General features: G+C 43.8%; 3 protein-coding genes across 3 annotated transcripts; all 3 read right to left on the bottom strand.

Annotated features, from left to right (window-relative positions):
- Nucleotides 1–4,748: 4,748 nt before the first annotated feature.
- Nucleotides 4,749–5,862, bottom strand: KRTAP29-1 (keratin associated like protein 29-1). The gene has a single exon (XM_016150800.2). It carries the CDS (start codon nt 5,860–5,862, stop codon nt 4,855–4,857), a length of 1,008 nt encoding a protein of 335 aa, XP_016006286.2. The 3' UTR covers nt 4,749–4,854.
- Nucleotides 5,863–10,938: 5,076 nt separating this feature from the next.
- Nucleotides 10,939–12,426, bottom strand: LOC107513884 (keratin-associated protein 16-1). The gene has a single exon (XM_016151003.2). The coding sequence runs from the start codon at nt 12,424–12,426 to the stop codon at nt 10,939–10,941; it is 1,488 nt and encodes a 495-aa protein (XP_016006489.2).
- Nucleotides 12,427–17,529: 5,103 nt separating this feature from the next.
- Nucleotides 17,530–17,847, bottom strand: LOC107513885 (keratin-associated protein 17-1). Its single transcript, XM_016151005.1, has one exon. It carries the CDS (start codon nt 17,845–17,847, stop codon nt 17,530–17,532), a length of 318 nt encoding a protein of 105 aa, XP_016006491.1.
- Between the last annotated feature and the right edge of the window lie 1,922 nt (nt 17,848–19,769).

A 19,769-nucleotide genomic window follows, 5' to 3' on the forward strand; every position in this document is an offset into this window, starting at 1 on the left:
GGAGCCAAACTGGGTGGGAGAAATGAATTAATGTTAAAAACACAAGAGCAAAACCTATAGAAGAGTTGTCTAAATGTGTAGAATTGGGTAATAAATCATGACATCAACCCTCAGCGGATGCAACAAAAGCAATGTTTGAGGATGATTTATGTTTAAATCTTTATATTAGGAGAGAAGAAAAACTCAAAATTAATGAGTTAAATGCCTCAGCTTAAGAAGGTAAAGGGGAAAAAATTGACGGAAAAAAAAAAAGAGTTAAGGAAAAAGCAATAACATTGCCCCCAAACTACACCAAAGAAAACGAATACTTTTTTTTTTAATGCCTACACCACCTGACAGCACCTGGTCTTCTAGGTGCTGTAGTACTTGGACGATGGTCTCCCATCCAAGGATTAACCAAGCCCAACCCTGCTTAGCTTCCAAGATCAGATGGGATTGGGCTTATTCAGGGCAGCATGGCCATAGACAACAAAATTTTTTTTAAAAAGAGTGGAAATTAACAAAACAGAAAATGAAGAAAAAAATAGTGAATTTAACCAAGCCAAAATTTTGGTATTTTAAAAAAGCAAACAAAATAGATAAACACTAGTAAGATTGATCAGCTAAAATGATACAAGACAATTCAGTAATATTATGAAAGAAAAGTTAGGCATAAAATATGAATAAAACAGATTTTAAAATTATTTTAATTATCTATTGCTGTGTTACCAACTATTTATTACTAAAAAATAACTGTTTCTTGTGAGTTCATGGGTCGGCTGAGCTCAGTTCTTTTGTCCCACATGGTATTGACTGGGAGAAGATATTTACAATACACAGAGGCCAAGGATTGGTCTCAAGAATCTTATAAATAACTCCCACAAACCAGTAACCATGAGCAACTCAATAGAACATTAGATAAAAGATAGTGATAGGGATTTTACTTTAGAGGAAACACATATAGCCAATAAACGTGAAAAAGCACTCATAATCGTTAGTAATGGAGAAAATACAGATCAAAACCTCAACAAGATTCCAACTTACACCACTATATTGAAAAACAATTTAAAAGTCTGACAATAACAAGAAATAGAGAAGATGTGATTTCACAGAATCTCTTGCATGTTGAAGGTGGGGTATAAAGTGTTATAAATTTGCACAGCCACTTTAGGAAGCAAATTGGCATTTTCTCCTAAATGATAGATCTATTGATCAAGCATGTCAGTAAACTCACTCCCCAGCCTAGTGGACAACCAAACACTCAATTAGCTTGTCAAATCATGAGGCTTCTTAGCAAAGTGGAGCTTACCTCACTGACTTTTTTCTTCCTTATTTCTTGTGGATCAGTGTACCAGCTGCTGATCTGCTTCATCTGTCCTTGACATAAAATCATGATCTTGGCCTTGGAAAAGTGCTCATCCCCTTTTCCCATCTAAGAATATTAAAAAACAAATCCTTAGGACTGTTCTCTTAAGTCTTTGAAATGGATCGATATCTCTGCAAATGATCAGTATCAACCGTGTTATATCCATGAACTCATTGGTCCTGTGTCCTGCTCCTTGTTTTATGATCATTTAGAATTATCTTCCTACTTCTTTGCTACTGTGACCATACACTGAGATTTTGTTTTGATGGCTGTTCCTTTAAATGTTCTTGCATTTCATATTATCTCTTCTAATCTCACAATAACCCTACAAGTTGGGCAAAGCGAGAATGATCATTTCCACTTTACAAGTCACTTGCCTCATGTCATACAAAGAGTAATTGATAGAATTGTGGTCAATACCCAGTTTGGGTTCAATACCCTTATTCAGGACATTTTTATTTAGAATTTACTGCAAGTAGAAATAACTCTGGTGACTGGGTGTGGGAAGACGTATAATTTGAGTTGTCTACCAGTGGAAATAAGCATGCCCGTACATGCAGGTCACTTTTCTACTTAAAATGGCAGTTCCCTATATCATTTCCCATATACCTTCAAATAGTAGCAGCTGGTTTTAAGGACTCAGGTATGAAATGAGACCCTCATAGTCTTAGGGCTCTGGTCTGCAACTAAGCAATTCATTTTCATCAAGTGTTCTAAGGCATTGAGAAAGAGGCTCACCCAAAAATGCTTTTTCCTCCATGTTATGGAAATGGCAGTCTTGCCTGGTCTTATTCACCTGGTGTCACAGATTGTATTCTCCAAAAATGGCCATGGTAGTAACTCTAGTTCTGCTTACTCTCCAGAGACTTACCAAGCAAATTTCTCTCCCTCGGACTCTCGTGGGGTCTTGTGACAGCTCTAATGGAAAAGACAACAGAGAAGATGATATGTGACTTCCTGGTCAGGTCATTAGAAAGGTGTAACTTCTTCCTGGCTCTCTGGCTCTTTAAGGATGCTCACTCTGGGGAAGAACCAACCACCATGCTGTGATGTGAGAAAGACCAAACTAGTCCATATAGAGAGACCACATGGAGAAAAATAGCTCCCTCCTCCCCGCCCTGCTGACAGCCAGCATGAACTGCCAAACAGATAGTGAACTTCAAAACTTTCTTATCCTTTTTAAATTGCTCCCTATGCAGACATAATGTAAGTCAAGATTTGGTCAGGAGCACGTTCTGGCTCAGCAGAGCTGCCTATTATTTATAATGGGAGGTTCAGATATTTTATGGGGAAGTTCTAGCAAACTGAAAAGGCGCTAATAAATGCTGTTATTTAAACTATTGCCAAGCGTAGGAAAGATACGAGACTTCCCAACATACCTTTTATACCTGACATGTTTCAAACGTGCGGCTCACATGTTGGCAGGTGGCCAGGGAACAACATTTGCCAGTACCATAATTTGAACAAAAAAAAGGAATAGGAGAGGCTTAAGTGGGTCAAAAAATTTTTGCAAAGTAGGTCGAGAATTCTGTTATCAATACGTAAATTATTTAAGAAGCTGTAACTCCTTAAACTTATAATGTAAGGAGTATTGTTAAAAAATCTGTTCAGAACTGAAGTAAGATGCCTTCCTCTTCCCAGAGCCTTATCCCCCATCTAAGATGACTGAAATGTGCTTGGAAGATGTGAGAGGGAGAATTTAAATAGTACACCTACCAAAATGTCATCTCTGGAAGACGGTTCCTTCAGGGTCATTCTTTTCCAATGCCAAGGTCCCTCTCTCCCTTTGTTCCTCTTTTTAATTTTCTTTTTGGGCTTTAGACTTCAGTTGCAAATAATTGGGTCAATTATATTCCTTAGATGACACATAATCATTTTTGGTCCTTGCAAGTTCCCTCTCTCATTTATTTTTTTTCTTTATGTGTGTGTGTATATATATATATATATATATATATATATATATATATATATATATATAGATTTAATTCCTATTTTTCTGATGTCTCATTCTCTTCCTATGAGCAGCTATTTTATTATGCTTAATGCACATTCTTCAGCAAATATCCTCCAGAATTTATCTTCATCATTGGTTCTCCTGGGTCTACAGCTTGCAGGCCCACGCTACAGATCAACAGATTTGGACTTGCCAGCCTCTGTAATTGCATGAGCCAATTCCTTCTAATTAATTAATTATAAGTAAAAGTAAATAAAAACATAAAGATAAACCACACACACACACACACACACACACACACACACACACACACACTGTTAGTTCTGTTTCTCTGGAGAACCAAATATAATACCCCATGAAAAAATCATCGCTTGTTACCCACCTGCTGTCCTAGTGGTGGACAATAGACTCCCTTTAAAATCAGTGTCATCACAGAAATGCCACAGTGAACATCCTTACATGTGTCCCTCTGTGAGCCTGCGTGAGAACTTTTCAGGTTTCAGACCCACATCGCTTTGCAGACCCAGAGGCCCTTGATGAATGGGGAGGCCAGAGGTCCTTGAGGAAGGGCACTACACCATTGCTACAAGGGCACCCTGTTAATCTTCCTCTACACTTTCCCCCAGAGACCAACCCAACCATTTTTAAAATACTTGTATTCAATACTTACACACTATAAATATAAAACTTGGTCAGAAGTTCCCTTAAACTAATTGTTTTTAAAACCATCTCTTAAAATGTCAAAAACATAGCAAAAACACAAGTGCCAAAATTTTCTAGAGTTTTTAATTTTATTTAAATTGGTCATCAAGCGAATTGATCATTTAAACCAATTTTCAGTGAATTAACCCTTAGCTATTCTCCATGGCTGAATCCTCACGTTTATTTTAATCTATGGCTTCCCTGGACCATTTCTGTCTTTGGCTTCTTAAGTCTACTCACTGTGGGAAACTGAGCCCACTCAACTCAAAAGAGCTCTTGGTGGTTTAAAGGTTGGAAGCCAGAGAATCATTATCCTTACTCCCTTCAGGTTTGAGCTGCTATAATTCAAGACATGAGCTGCTCTTGCAGACCAATACAGACCCAAGGTCATCATGTTCAAATATGACCCGAAGGAAATCTACGAAGGGGAGAATTGAAAGGCGTTAAAGCACTCATCTTGCTTAACCAGTCACATTTTGCTTAGCGGTTCCAGCAAAGAAGTCTTTTTAAAGACTTGGCAGCATCAAAAGAAAACTGGAAAGAAGGCTTTACTGAACTGAAATGCATTGACATCAGGAAATGCAAGCGCTAGTGTGGACCATGCTGAAAGTTTCTCCTCAGTTAAGTAGGATCCCTTAGTGGCTGGACAAGTTTCCTCATCAACATCTGGAGAGAATGTGGGACTGACTCAGAGTAACGTTAGCAAGCAGGAAGCATTTGTGCTCGGCCAGAGGCAGACACCGCAGAGTGGCTATTCACTTGCAGACCTCAGAGGAGGTATAAAGAGAGCTCCATCAACCAAGTGTTGCGTCACGGAGCTCGATTCGTGGCTGGGTTGGCGGGAAGTCGGCAGTCAGGTGCTGGCTTTGCAGAGATGTGGAGGAGTTGGTTGGAAGCAATTGGAGCCACCATTGGATGATTTGCCTAAACCTGTCACACAGCAGGCTGGTTGGCAGGAAGGGGATTTGCAGCCACTTTGATTGCAGGAAGTGGGTCCAACACAAGTTGGTTGGCCAGAAAGCATGGTGCCACAGGAAGCTGGTGTGCAAGGGCTCTCGAAAGAACAAGAGGGCTGGCGGTTAGCCACTGGCTGGCAGATGATGGATATGGAAGGAGCTGGTTGGCAGGGCAGTGGCTGGCAAGGGGAGGACACATAGCAGGTAGGACTGCAAGGACTGAGCATACAAGTCGACGGCTGGCAGAGAACCGACGTGTAAGGAACCGATTGACAAGTCTTAAAAATGTAGCAGATGGGTTGGTAATAAGTCAATTTGCAGGGCTGATTTTTACTGCTCTCAGGTTGACATGAACCTGCCTGGCAGCATGGCGGCTGGCATGGACCAGCTGCACAGATGGTTGGTAGACAAGATGTTTCAAGACGAGAAGTTACCTCAGAGCAGGATGGCTGGCAGGACCCAGTGTCACAGCAGACTGATTGGCCACAAGCTGCCTGGCACGATCTGGAGGCAAACACAGGTTCCTGGCAGGAGCTGGCTTCACAGAACTTTGGCCGATCACCACTGGATTCCGAGCAACGGGGCTGGCATGAGCTAACCAGATAAGCAGGCTGACCAGTGCCAGATTTGTAGTAGGCTGTGCAGGAGCTAATGGGTTGGCAAACAAAACCCACACAAGGAGTTGCTGGAAAGCAGGTAGGTTGGCAAGGAGCAGGTTCACAGCCTCTCGGGGCACTGCTGGATGGCTGGCAGTTTTCTTGGCATGTGACCAGTTGCCATGTTCTGCTCCGGCAGGAACTAGGCAAACAGATACCATTTCGGAAGTTGCCACCCTTTGTGCAGATGGAGACGGTGGGCACAGCTGGAATGTCTGCGGCGTTTCCAGGACAACAGCTATCCGCCATGGTGCTGGTGCTAACTTTTCTGGGAAGTTGCAAACTCAGTATACCTGAGTTTGAAAAACATCTAATGCACAGGGGCTTTTATAGTCCTTCACTAGGAGTGGTAGTGCCGCAGCATAGAGCATCTTTCCTTGTTATTGTTTCTACTCACTTGCATGCAAACATCTGATTAGCCGGCTTCAGGAGGCTGCTGATGTTGTCCACACTTTTAAAACTTGTCTGTTGAGTGGGGAGTTTTCTTTGCTAAGTTTGGACTCCTCGATGCTTTTCCTGGTCTGGAATGAGCTGTCTCTTTTACAGGTTGTTCTCCAGCCTCCCTGAAGCAGGCCTTTCCCGCTCTAACCTCTCATCAGGAGGCCCAGCTAAAGCAGCTCGCTCTTCTACCAGGAATGCAGTTCTGCGCAATTCAACCAGGAAATGAAGCCCTAACCCAGTTAAGGGAGGACGATGTCAGAGATGGCGAACAGAAAATCGGGCAGTGCCTCCCAAGGACATTCGGTGACTCTGCTTCTTTTTAGAACCTTCCTGTTGGCTTTCTTGAAACTCAGCTTGGCTAGTATCAGTAACAAAAGAAATGGCTTGCACTTATCACATACTATATACCAGTCTCTGACCTCGCTTTTCATGGAATCTTTGCAATGACCCTCATTAGCAGGTGTAATTGTCACCACCATGTTAGAGGTAGCAAAACTAGCTCGGAGAATTTTAATCACGTTCCCCAAATTATGCAAGTAATAAATGGTAGAAATAAGATTTAAACCTATTTGGAGCAGAAATTGGCCACCTATCAGACCTCCTGACTTTGGAGGGGGCAAGGACAAGACTCTAACACCGTGACCGAAGGCTGATATCTCTGCAGCAGTGCGCCGGTTCATGGGCAGATGGCTCGGGCCCTGTGCTGGGGATTGTCTGCCCACTCCCGTGGCTGTAGTTACCAGTTGGACCAAACTGGTATGAGTACTAACCTGTACTTGTCAACACACCCAAAGAAAATCTTTTAATTTGGACATTAAAAACTGCTGTGGTCTCTCTGGATCTGCTACTAACTCACTCTGCTGGCCCTCTTAGCTCACGACCCCAGGGTTCAAAGTACCCAGAGTTCATCAACTCCAATGCTGCTATTCCAGTTATTTTTGTTCTTCCTCTCTGCCTCCCAATCATTGAATGTGCTATAAATTCTGGAAGGTACTTTTCAAAGTACCAGCCACAAAATGCCATCTCCTTATACGGTCCCTGCCCCCATTTTCCAAAGAAGAGAAATGTTTCTGACGGAATGATGCCTGGGGAACCCTCTCCCTCGTAGTTAAAATGCCCTTCCTCTACCATTGCTTCTTATGTCACGGCATCAGTCACTTCTTTAGCCCTTCATCCCATTGCTATTCATTTTGGCATCTTGCAAAATACAGGGAGCCCTGAACTATGTTTTATTCCTGAATGTCTACATCCCAAAGTTCTCGTCTCCCAAGAGGAAATACTTGTGGCTTTACCAAATAGGTCAATCAAGATGTAACTTGAATACATTTTAAAAATCATGTCAACTTTGATCTGAAAAAGTGTACCAATATCCTGCACCCATATATACCACTTTTGTTATTTCAGAACAATCCATTTTTACATCCATTTTTTTTTCCTAATTCTTCTCTTGCTTCCCTTCCTCTTAAAGAAACCTCTTAAGGAGGGAACAAACTTTCAGCTATAAGATGAATAAGGTCTGAAGAGCTAATGGATAACATGTTGACTATAGCTGATAATACTATATTGTATAATTGAAATTTGCTAGAAGAACTTAAACCTTCTCACCGAAAAAAAAAAAAAAGATAAATATGTGAGGTGATGGATGTATTAATTAGATGGGAGAAATTCTTTTATAATATGTATATCAAATCATCATATATATACTTTCGATATATTACAATTTCATTTGTCAATTATACTTTACTAAAGCTGAAAAAAGAAAAGAAACCTCTCAATAGAGAGAATCTCATTTTGCCATGATTCAAGGCATTAAGGACATCTTGTATATCACTAAGGGCTTTTGTGATCCCATCAAGAAATATGGTGATACAAAAAAACACAGACTTTAATTACAGATGGCTACTAGACATATGAAAAGATGCTCAAGGTTGCTAACCATCAGATAAATGCAAATTAAAACCACAACGAGATATCACCTCACACCTGTCAGAATGGCTGTCATCAATAAATCAAAAAACAACAAGTGTTTAAAAAGATGTGGAGAAAAAAGGGCACTCATACATTGTTGGAATAGCAAATTGGTACAGCTGCTATGGAAAACAGCATGGAGGTTTTTCAAAAAATTAAAAATGGATATACCTTTTGACCCAGCAATTGCACTTTTGGGTATTTATCCAAAGAAAACCAAAACAATAATTCGTAAAGATCTATGCACCCCAATATTCATGGCAGCACAATTTACAATAGCCAAGATATGGAAGCAACCTGGATGCCCATCAACAGATGATTGGATAAAGAAATCATGGTTCATATACACAATGGAATATTACTCAGCCATTAAAAAAAAATAAAATCCTACCATTTGCAATGACATGGATGGACCTAGAGGTTATTATGCTGAGTGAAATAAGTCAGACAGAGAAAGATAAGATACCATATGATTTCTCTTATATGCAGAATCTAAGGAACAAAAAGAGCAAACTAATCAAAAACAGATTCACAAGTATAGTGAACGATTTGGTAACAGACAGAGGGGAGGGAGGTTGGGGGTGCTGGGAGAATGGGGTGAAGGGTTAAAGAAATACAAATTAGTAGTTGATAGTTGGCCATGGGGATTGGGAGCATGGCATAGGGAATGCAGTTAGCGTTAATATGATGGCTAGATGGAGGGCCGGGGGAGGGAGGGAGCAGTTGAGGGGATCGTTTTATGAATTATATAGATGTCTAACCAATGTACTGTACACTTGAAACTAATTTAAATAAATAAATTTTTTAAAAAATGAGCTTTAGACAAAAGTGTGTTTTAGTCATTTATATGTTATATGCTAGATATATCTATGCTGAATTTTGTGTTTATTATTCCTTTGTGAATATATATAAAATATGTGTTATATATAGTATGTATGATATAATGTATATATATGTATACATGGATATATACTCATGCATATGTGGATATATGTATGTGTATGTTGTTTTGAACTTTAGATACATATGTGTTCTCTGAGGCTTGTTTATATCAATCCCCCTTACATGTTCATGTAGCCACTGTCCAGTCCTTTTTTCACTACAGCATGATATTCTATTGCATGAACATACCACAATTTCTTATCTCTGTTATGAGCACTTAGATTGTTTGGCCTTCATATTCATCATCCATAAAAAAGGGGGAAAGAAATTTTACCTCACAGATTGCTGTAACTTATTTGAAAGAATGAGTCCGTGCTCGACACAGAGATATAAAACCCTGGCCCACCCCTCTCTTGACTCTGGAAGGAAACAGAGATATGTCCCAATAGCCTGATGAGGCGGTAACTGTAGTTCTGGTGGCAGGATAAATTTCACTTTTGACTTTCTCCGTCTGCCATTGTCTAACCCAGTGGCTCTCAAACCACTTTTGCACACATGAACACACCCAGAGGATATTTGATAATGTCTGGAGATATTTTTGGCCATCACGACAAGGGATGCTACTGGCATCTAGTTGGTAGAGGCCAGGGATGCTTCTTAGCATCCTACAGTGCACAGGATGGCCCCACAACACAGAATGATCTAGTCCAAAACGATAATAGTGCCAAAGTTGAAAAGCTCTGGTCTACTCTCTCCTGTGCTCAGACTAAATAGCCCAATCCGCACCTTGCAGACAAGAGATGGCCCTTTATTCTGTGCACTAAATGTAAGGGATGATCACTTTGAAGAGACGCCATCATTAGAGATTATAAGAAGATATGTACGGAGTTTATGCAAAGAATGTGTCTTATGGGGACTAGGAGAACATAACCAAAGCTCTTGCACGGGAAATCCAGTTACCTCTCTTATCATAAATATGACCTCCCCACCCCACCCCCCCACACACACTTATTTTCATCCCACTGTGAACCCCAGAGCCACTGGCTACCTCTCCAGTCTCCTTATATCCAAGAGCATGCTCCTCCATGCAGGTCTCCGTATCAAAGTCAGAGGGACGTTCCAAACCCAGTGCCCTTCATGTCACTGCTCTGAAATATAGTCCTACAATGCCTTCCTGTCAGCCCTGCACCAAACCCAAATGCCTCTCCCCAGCAAAAAGGCCTCACGAGGGCAGGTAACCACCTACTCATCTGACCTCAGAGCTCGCTACTCCTTTAAGCACATCCCTGCTCAAGCTTAGCCTGGTGAACAGCTCACAGACCCCATTCAGCCATACGTGTTTCCTCTGCTCGGGAAGCTCTTCCTTCCTGGTGTCTACAAGTCTTCAGTATCACAGTCCCAAAGGATCCTTCCTCGGTTCCCCCACTCCCCATGCCTTGCTGAGTTCATGATGCCCTGCGCTTACCTCTCTCCCAGTACTTAGCATGATGGAGTGTAGTTAATTGTGCATTTCCCTAACAGAAATGAGCTCCTCTGAGAGCAGGGACTGAGACTTTCGTCTTCTCATACCTAATGCTTAACACAGTCCCTGGCCCTAGCAGCTATCTAAAAGGCTCGTCTGATGGGTCGATGGATGAGTGGAGCTGCTTTCAAAGATGAACCAAGTCAGCATTGACAAAGGAGCAATGAAAACAGCATGTCACTTCAACTTAGCCACATTTATTGGACAGCAAGGGAGCACACACATGAGAACAGAAAAAATTTATGTCAGGAAAGAGACTCGAGCTGATGTGGTAAAGCAGCTCTCGTCAGCTTGATGGCAGCAGCAGAAAGGAACCCAGAATGTCCCCCTCTCTGCCCAGGAGGCCTACATTTGATCATTTCTGATGTATTCTTGGAAGCATAAGCAGGTGGCAAATAATGGAGCAGAAAGGAAAAGATTCTAGCTAAGATATGATAAGCTTTGTGGAGAGCAGTCAAGTTTTCTCTCTAGGTGAAGGTTAGCTTTGCAAGAATTGATGGGTCGAGGTCAGTTCAGCAGTTGGCAGGCTTGGTGGCATCCGGCTGGCTGGCTGTGGCCACATGGGTGATTGGTGTAGTGGGTCCGGCCTCAGGGAGCTGGCAGGAACTGGCATTTGAAACTTCTGCCTTGCAGGGCGTGGAGTCAGCACAATCCAGTTGGCCGGAAGTGGACTGCTTGCAATCTTGTTTACAGGAGTCAGCACGAGGTGGGCGGGAACACACTGGGCGGTAGGTGACAGAAGTGACACAAGCCGGGCGGCGCAGGATGGAGTAACAAGGGCGGTAGCAGGCAGGGCGGTAGGAGACGGACGTCACATATGGCTGCCTGTAGGTGAGCGGTCCAGAGTAGATTGGGCGGCAAATTGGACGGTAGGAAACCGAAGTCGTGCAAGGCCGTTTGCAGGAGCTGGGTATGTAGAAGGTCCGAGGGCAAGTTGGCCGGCAGATGGCAGATGCAGAAGACCCTGGGCGGCAGCAGACAGGTTGGCAGGAGGTAGATGGGCAAGCAATAGGCTCACGGCAAATGGACTGACAGCGCTTGACTATGTAGCAGGCGGGTTGACATGGACGAGGCACACAGACCCCTTGTGAGCAGGGGCTGGGCTCTGAGCATATGGGTTGGCAGATGCTGGAGACACAACAAGAAGGCTCTTGGCAAGTGCTGGAGACACAAGGTGCTTCGCAAGGGCTCTGAACACAGCAAACAGGACGAAGGCAGACAGGCCCACAGACCAGAGCCACACAGGTAGGCTGGCAGATGCTGGGCCCGGAGCAAGATGGCTCACAAGGACTGGGGTCACAGGGAACAGCCTGGCAGCTGTTAGCCACAGAGCAGACGGATGGACAGCAGCTAGGCGTGGGGCACACTGGCTGATAGCAAGTGGGATCACAGACCACTGGTTGGCAGGAAGTAGGCGCAGTGCAGACAGCTTGACAGCAGCTGGGCTCACAGATGACTGGCTGGCAGCAGCTGGGTTTGCAGACGATGGGCTGGCAGGGAGTGGGCACACAGAGGACTGGTTGGCAGGAAGTGACCTCGCAGCACACAGGTTGGCTGCAACTGCTAATGGAGCAAGAGGGCTCACAAATGGTGGCCTCGCAGCACACGGGTTGGGCACAGCTGCTCACAGAGCAAGAAGGGTCACAAATGGTGGCCTCACAGCACACAGGTTGGGCACAGCTGCTCACCGAGCAAGAAGGGTCACAAATGGTGGCCTCGCAGCACACGGGCTGGGCACAGCTGCTCACCGAGCAAGAAGAGTCACAAATGGTGGCCTCACAGCACACGGGCTGGGCACAGCTGCTCACGGGACAGGAGGGCTGACAGCACTGTGGGCCACAGCTCGATGATCCGCAGCTATCTTGACAAGTCACCAGTTGCCACGTCTGGCTCCGGCAGGAACTGGGCAAGCAGACAGGTGCTCCGCAGCTCACCTCAGTGGAGCAGAGAGAGATGGCTGGCACGGAGGGGCATTTCCTAGAACAGCAGTTTCCAGACATGGTGGAGGTGCCTCTGCTCCCTTGTAAGTGCTGTGAGGATGCTACCTGACTGGAACAGCTATCCGAGGCCCTCACTTTTATATCCCTTCACAAGCACGTGCTGTTTTGAGCTCCTGCGTCTTTTCCTCATCACTGTTTAGGCCAGTTTTCAGAGGAACATCTTATTATGCCAAGGTTTGTTGACCTGAAGTTGTTTATCTACCCATAAAGAAGCTGTGTTATTTGTTGACTTGCTAAATTTGGAATCCTTGGAGCTACAGGTCATCTTGGAATAAGCATCATCACCACCAAGCTGAATGACCTGTGTTTCTGAGCATCACGACCAGGGGAAGAAGGAGTGAACTTATAATTTATCCGTCTGCTAGTCCTCAGGCCCGGGGCTGGACACATGGGATGCCCATGAATAAGACATACTCACTCATTCGTGTGGATATCACTCTCTGGTGGGCAGACACGCATGCCAGCACACTCCCTACGATGATAAACTCAGTAGATATACGGGGATTAGCAGCAAGGAGCAGTGATGAGCTCTGTGGGAGAGGGGGTATCTGGGCTGGATTTTAAATGACTGAGCTTTATAGCAATGATCTTATTTAAAACTATTAGCAATCCCATGAGATGGGATTCCTCTTCACCCAGTACAGATAAAGAAAAGGAAGAGGGATTGAAATCAAAAGATCCCACCCAGCTCTGCCCTAATCTAGGGCTATTCTTCCTTCTCACCATCCTGTCTGGACAGAAATTTCTCAGGAGTCTTTGTCAAAGCCACATGTCACAGGCTTAGCCCACAATGCTGTCCTCCATCCTGTTCTGTGATCCTCCCTGACCAACCCTACTGGCTCTCCTATCCCTGGAAAGCACTTGACCTAGCATCTCTGCTTCTTCTCCTCCTTTTCCTTCCACACACCTATTGCCTCAAGCATTCAGTAGACCCCCAGAGTCCTTCTTACCTTTAATAATCTTTTTAAATTAGATTTATTGGGATAACATTGGTAATTAACATATGTAAATTGAAGATGTACAACTTTATGACATCTGTATTTTCTATTGTCCTTTGGTGATTTTAATAGCTCCTGAAAGAAAGATACCTCCAAGACCCAAAGGGTAAAGAGAAAAGACAAGGGGTCTTTCACTAAGACATTGTGAACAAAAGCAAAGAACGCAAAGCTTCCTCAAAGCATTGCGTCAATGGTACTGCTTAAGTCGGACATGAGATGAGAAACAAACCCTAGGTTTCTAAACACTAAGATCTGACATCCTTGTTACCAAGGCTTTACCATGCCTCCACCATGTGCTTTCGACGTCAATGCAAAAGGCTAGCTCCCCTTTGGAAAAGCTGAACCATTCATCATCCTTCTCTTCATTAATTAATTTATGCAATCGTTCACTCAATTTTTCTTTTATTCATCCATTCAATCTATCCAACAGTGGGTTCTGTGTGAGCGATACAAAATAAATGAGTTGCAATTCCAGCCATAAGGAGCCCAAGTTTAGAAGAGAGACAGGTACATACATAGCAATTATGATGCAGTATACATACAGGTACTACAATACATGGATGCATGGCGTGTTCTAGGGGTACCCTGGAAAAACACGAACATGATTTTTGCTAAGTTAGGGTAGGCTTCTCAAAAGCATAAAACATCTGGGGAATAGCAGATGGTTCTACAGCCAGGATGAAAAGTACAAGGGGACAGGAAGGGGCAATGATGGGACTAGAGGAGCGACTAGGCACTCGGTCATGAAAGGCCTATGAACCGTAATAATGACTTGGATTTGATTCTGACATTTGGGATTTTTAAGCAGGGGGTGTAACTTGACCAGGTTTGCCCTTTGGATTGGAGAAGGAGGGAAAGTCTAGAAGTGGAAGACTATTAGGGGTCTGGGACAATTACCTCAAAACTTCATGGGAACAACCTGAATTGGGTAGTGCCTCGGGACTGGAACGATATGAGATGTTTTTAAAAAGCAGAGTCCACAGGACTCGGTAGTTGAAAGTGGAAGTTTAGAAATAGGGAGTGCCATCCTTTGAGATGTGGCTCTCAGGCCATGGAGAAAGAGGACCTTAAGACAGCTTTGCAGAGGGTAAGGCAGAGAAGAAGCCCCCAAGACCCTGATCCTGACCTCCTCTCCATCCACCTTCTCTTCTTCAGCTAAACCAGCAATGAAATTCCAGATGGAGATAGTCCCCCTCCCCCCAAAATCCCTCATAAACCCTCTCAGCTGAGGAAATTGCATAGCATCATCTGTTGTGCTAGAATGTCATCTCCTCAAAGAATCCTTCCCTGCTAAGTGGAATAAGCTGCTGTTTTAACTAAATAGCCCATTTCTACTTTTTTTTTTTGGGGGGGGGGGAGTTCTAGTCCCTCTTGACATTGTGTAAGCACCAGGAGGGCAAGGATTTTGTTTATTCACTGAGGTATACCCAGCACCCAGAGCAGTATTTGATACAGAAATAGTTCACAATTAATATTTATTGAGTGAATGAATGAGGACTTCTGTGTACAGCTAAGAAGGGCAATTCTCTGTCAGTAATTCAAAGAAATTACTACCTTCCACTCACTCATCCAGGAGACCATGGTCAGGAGCAATTGAAGAATTAGCCGCTCTGCATCACAATTACTCGGTGTAAACCAATTGACCTCTTGGCAACTTCGTCCCATTGGCATGCTCCTGTTCTGACTGTGGCTTTGTCCTGGAGGTTAAAGAGCCAGTTCTTTGGAGGCCAATTCCGGCCAGAGCAAAATGACCTAAATAGTAGTCAAAAACTGAACCAGGGCAGAGTCAAATCTTGAATTCTCCCCCAAAGCAAGACGCTACTAATACTGCTAGGATTTTTAATGCAACAGAAAAATGAAAACACAATGAACTATCATTAGACCCTTGCTAGAATAAAAAGACTGACAATATCAAGTGTTAGCAAGGAAAGAGAGTAACTAGAACTCCCAGGCATTGCTGGCAGGAACAAAAAATGGTACAGCCACTTTGCAAAACAGTTGAGTAGTTTCCTATAAAGGGAATCATTCACTTACTATTTACCCAGCAATCTGACACTTAGATATTTATCCAAAATAAATAAAAACATATATCCACACAAAAATTTGCACATGAATATTCATAACAGCTTCATGCATAATAGCAAAAAAAAAAAAAACTGGAGACAACCCAAATGTCCATCAGTAGATAAATATTTTTAATATAATTTAGTCATACAATGTAATCCTATTCAAAAAAGGAATGAACTATTGATAACTGCAACTTTTTAAAAGTACATGTTGTATGATTTCATTTATATGAAATTTTAGAAATAGTGAAATTTATAGTGACATAAAGCAAATCAACAGTTGTCTGAGACTCGGTTGGGTGGCAGGATTGTCTGCAAAAGGGCATAGAAGAATCTTGGGGTTGATGGAAAGTTCTATATCTTGAGTGCAGTAGTGGTTACTTAAATATGTACGATTGTCAAATCTTGTCAAACTGTACACTAAAATGGGAGCACTTTATTATATGTAAATTATATCCCAATAAAGTTAGCTTATAAAAAATGAAACAAAAAATTTTAAAGGCAAAGAAGTAAAAGCAGCATAATCCCAGTTTTATTTGTAAATATGCTTAGAAAGAAGTCTGGAAAGATATGTGTCAGTAATAAACCCTGAGTGGTGAGAATTCAGGTGGCTCTTATTTCTTCTCTATATTTTTCTGGCTTTTTTTTTTCATATTTTTAAGGGTCATTGCTATGCTTGTAATCAGAAAAATATTTTTTTGTTTGTTTGTTGAATAAAACATTGCTTCGTAGGAATAAAAATAAATTTTGTTCTCCTAGGGCAAAAGTAGAATTAGTTTTATCTGATATGTAGCTCAAAGTCACATTCAGCAAGAGGTTGAATCAACCGTCTCTTGAATTTTAACCTTTCAGCTGGATCCATACACACCTGGGTCAGGCCCCACCTAGCAGACGGACAATCACCCCTCTCATCCCTGGGCCTCAAGCTGAAGAAATACAGCTGATTCCAAGACAAAAACAAACAAACAAACAAAAAACCTTAACTCAGACAAGCAGAACTTCCCCAAAGCATGAGGCTGGAGGAAGGACTTGGGCTCCCCAGGACAACCTTTGAACCTGTGTGTTCTTGAAGTTTCGCTACGGGAGTCGCTCCCACTCAGAACTAAGCTTATTTTATCAAAGCCATCGCCTCTGATTTTGCCAGGAAGTTCTAACCACACCCGAAGCCCTCCAGCAGAATCATTCTAGGAGAACTATACTGTAGAAGGAAGCCATGCCCCTTGGTCAGGGTTAAACTTGGCCAGCATTGACATTCACCCAGGAGCTGGGACCCCTACCCTAGACCTAATGGATAAAATTCCTAGCAGCAAAGCCCAAGGATCTGTATTTTTAAAAGCCTCCCCAAGTACATCATGTGCTACAGATGGAAGCTTTAGTCTACATGTATAGTTCCCAGACTTCGGTGCGTAAGAATTATCTGGGGTTCTGGTTGGAAACACAAATTGCATGTGGATTCTGATTCCGCATGTCTCAGGGAAGACTCCAAAATCCCTATTTTAACTCCCCCGGGGTGATTCTGATGCAGCTGATCCATAAACTATATTTCAAAAACTCTATGTGGATGCCAGAGTAAAATTTCCTGGCCCAACAGGGGGCGAAGGAAGAGGCCGAAGAACTAATTTAGTTACGCCAGCATGCTCAAATTTATTCACACATTAAGAAAGTTTTTTTTTTTGTATCTCAAAAGCAGCAAAAAGCTGAAGAAGAGGGATCAGTCGCAACGACACAAGAGGATGTCTTATACTGACAAGACATTTAACTTCATGAAAATCAAGCCATCGGGATTCACCCTTTGAGCTTCCGGGATCACTTTGGGTAGTACCCAACTTTAATTCCCCACCAGGATATGGCTCTTGTTCTCAGGATTTTGAAACACCAGGGCAGGCGTTGGAGAATCAGCCTCCTCTACGAATAACACAATAACACGGGAGGCAGGACACTGTTTGGGGGGATGTAGAACGATCTGGAGACGAGGGGTCTCCACCTGGAGCAGATAGGGGCTTTCCCTGGGACTGCTTCGTTAGAAGGGGAAAAGGTCTTCATTTCGTGTTGCAGACAGGCGTGGGCTGGCAGCAGACAGGGCCGCAGCACCCAGAGGAGCCACAGCAGCCGGATCCGCAGCAGCTCCCGCAGCAGCCGCCCCCGCAGCCTCCGCAGCCTCCGCAGCCTGAGCCGCCACATCCCGAGCCACCGCAGCCTGAGCCACCGCAGCCCGAACCACCGCAGCCGCAGCAAGATGAGCAGCAGCGCCCGCAGCAGCCGCAGCAGCCGCAGCAGGCGGGCTGGCAGCAGCACTCTTCACAGCAGTCTTGCTCTTGGCCGCAGCAGGTGAAGCAATCCCCTGGGCAGCACCCCATGATCCCGGCTGGTCAGGTCGCAGATCAGGAACACGGCCGGAGTTCCCCAAGTCTGACAGTGGCCAGCTGGACATCAGCTTTTATATACCCTCCCCGGAGGGTGTTGGCACAAGGGACAGGTGCTTTCTTTGTTATTATTTGTGCCAGTTTCCATAAGAGTGTCTCATTAGCTGCCTGTTTATTTTCCAGCCCTGAGTACCTCAACTCATAAAAAGCCCCACTCGTCCCAACGCTATTTGTCCAGAGGGTAAAAATACATCTTCGGAATGACCTGTCATCATGGCCAAACATGGCCAACCATCATTATTAGCCCAGGTGGGAGAGAAGGAGAAGCCCGCCACAGCTTCTGGCTCTGGCTCCTTTTCCATGTCTTCTCTGATGGCCAGTGAGCAGCTGGCCCCTTTTGTCATGGATGCTAGTCCTGGAAAATCAGAATGGTAAAGGCTGGATGCCCTGTGCCTTCTGCCCAAGGGGGAGGCTGCTGTAGGAAGTCTGGTCATGTGGCTCCTCTCCGGTGGAAATGGCATCTCATCCCGGCCCATGTGAGCAAGGCAAATATTTGTGTGTGTGTGGTATGTGGAGTGTGCCACACGTTTGTTTGGGCTTCGTCAGTGAGTATCAATCATGAGTAATAACTGCCCTGTGAAGTGGAGAGGGACTCATCATAAAACTTCAAGAGGCAAGGAACCACGTTTCTCTCCACCGTGCGGTGAACTGAACGCCCACCCCTCTCCGTAAATGGGCCAGGAGAGCAGTGGTCAGACAGTGCAACATGCTAGCTCCAGGCCTTTCCTTAATAAAGGAGGAGGAGGAGGAGCAGATGGAGAAGAGGAAGGAAGGAAGGAAGGAGAGAGGGAGAGACAGAGGGAAAGATGGAGGGAAGGAAGAAGGGAGGGAGGGAGATCATTGAACATCCAAAACACTGCATCGAAGTGGGAATATTGTACACTTTTTTAAAGACCACCTGGCAGAATGAGGGACAAGCAGACAAAATATCCAGAGAATCATCCAGGAATAAAATGCCCTTGAAAGAAGACAAGACTCCACAGAGGATTCGGTCTCCATGAAAATTCCAAGATAGGTCACATTTCCTGTCTCCATTTGGGGCTTTTGTACTTGTCATTCTCCTGGAATGATAATGGCAGCTTTGGAGCCTACAGGCTCAGCCCTCTGGAGGGCAGCACCCAGAGTGGGCAGTGGGGATGGAAGGAAGCAGTGGGAGCAGAGGTCTGGATCAAGGGACATAGTCCATCCTTTTCAGTTTCCCTTTCCTTTTCAGATGGGCCTGGAGGCAAAGCAGCCTCTTGGATGAGGCTAGAAGGATGGAGAACTGGGTGGTGAGGGGGAATGGAGCTGGGAGAAAGGTTGGGTTATGTGGATCTGATATGATGCTCAGTACTTCACAGAATGTGGAATTTTAGGACTGGGAGTAACCCCATAGGATCTTGGGATCCAGAGTTTTGAAACTGGATTTTATGTCGGAATTGCTTAGGATGGGGGCTTTTGAAAAATACAGACCCCCAACCTGCACCCCAGTCCTGTTCAATCAGAATATGTGCTCATGGGAGCTTGAGAAGCTATATATCTGAAAGTTTTCCAGATGACTCAGGTTATCAAATAGGTTAGGAAACAGTGATATAATTTAGTGCTGCCCTGACCATTACCTGCAAGCACTTTTTAAAAGAATTTATTTGTTTGTTTGTTTATTGTTTGTTTTAATTAGTTTCAAGTATACAATACATTGGTTAGACATTTCTATAGTTTATAAAACAATCCCCCCTAATTGCTCCTTCTCTCTTCTGGTTTTTCACCTAGCAGATATATTAAGCACTTTTTTCTTTCTTTCTTTCTTTCTTTTTTTTTTTTAAATACAGAAGGTGATAACAGGACCCAAAGAGAGACTGGACCATGAATTTCAGTTT

Source organism: Rousettus aegyptiacus, unplaced genomic scaffold (assembly GCF_014176215.1).
Source record: "Rousettus aegyptiacus isolate mRouAeg1 unplaced genomic scaffold, mRouAeg1.p scaffold_m13_p_6, whole genome shotgun sequence".
Classification (NCBI taxonomy): domain Eukaryota; kingdom Metazoa; phylum Chordata; class Mammalia; order Chiroptera; family Pteropodidae; genus Rousettus; species Rousettus aegyptiacus.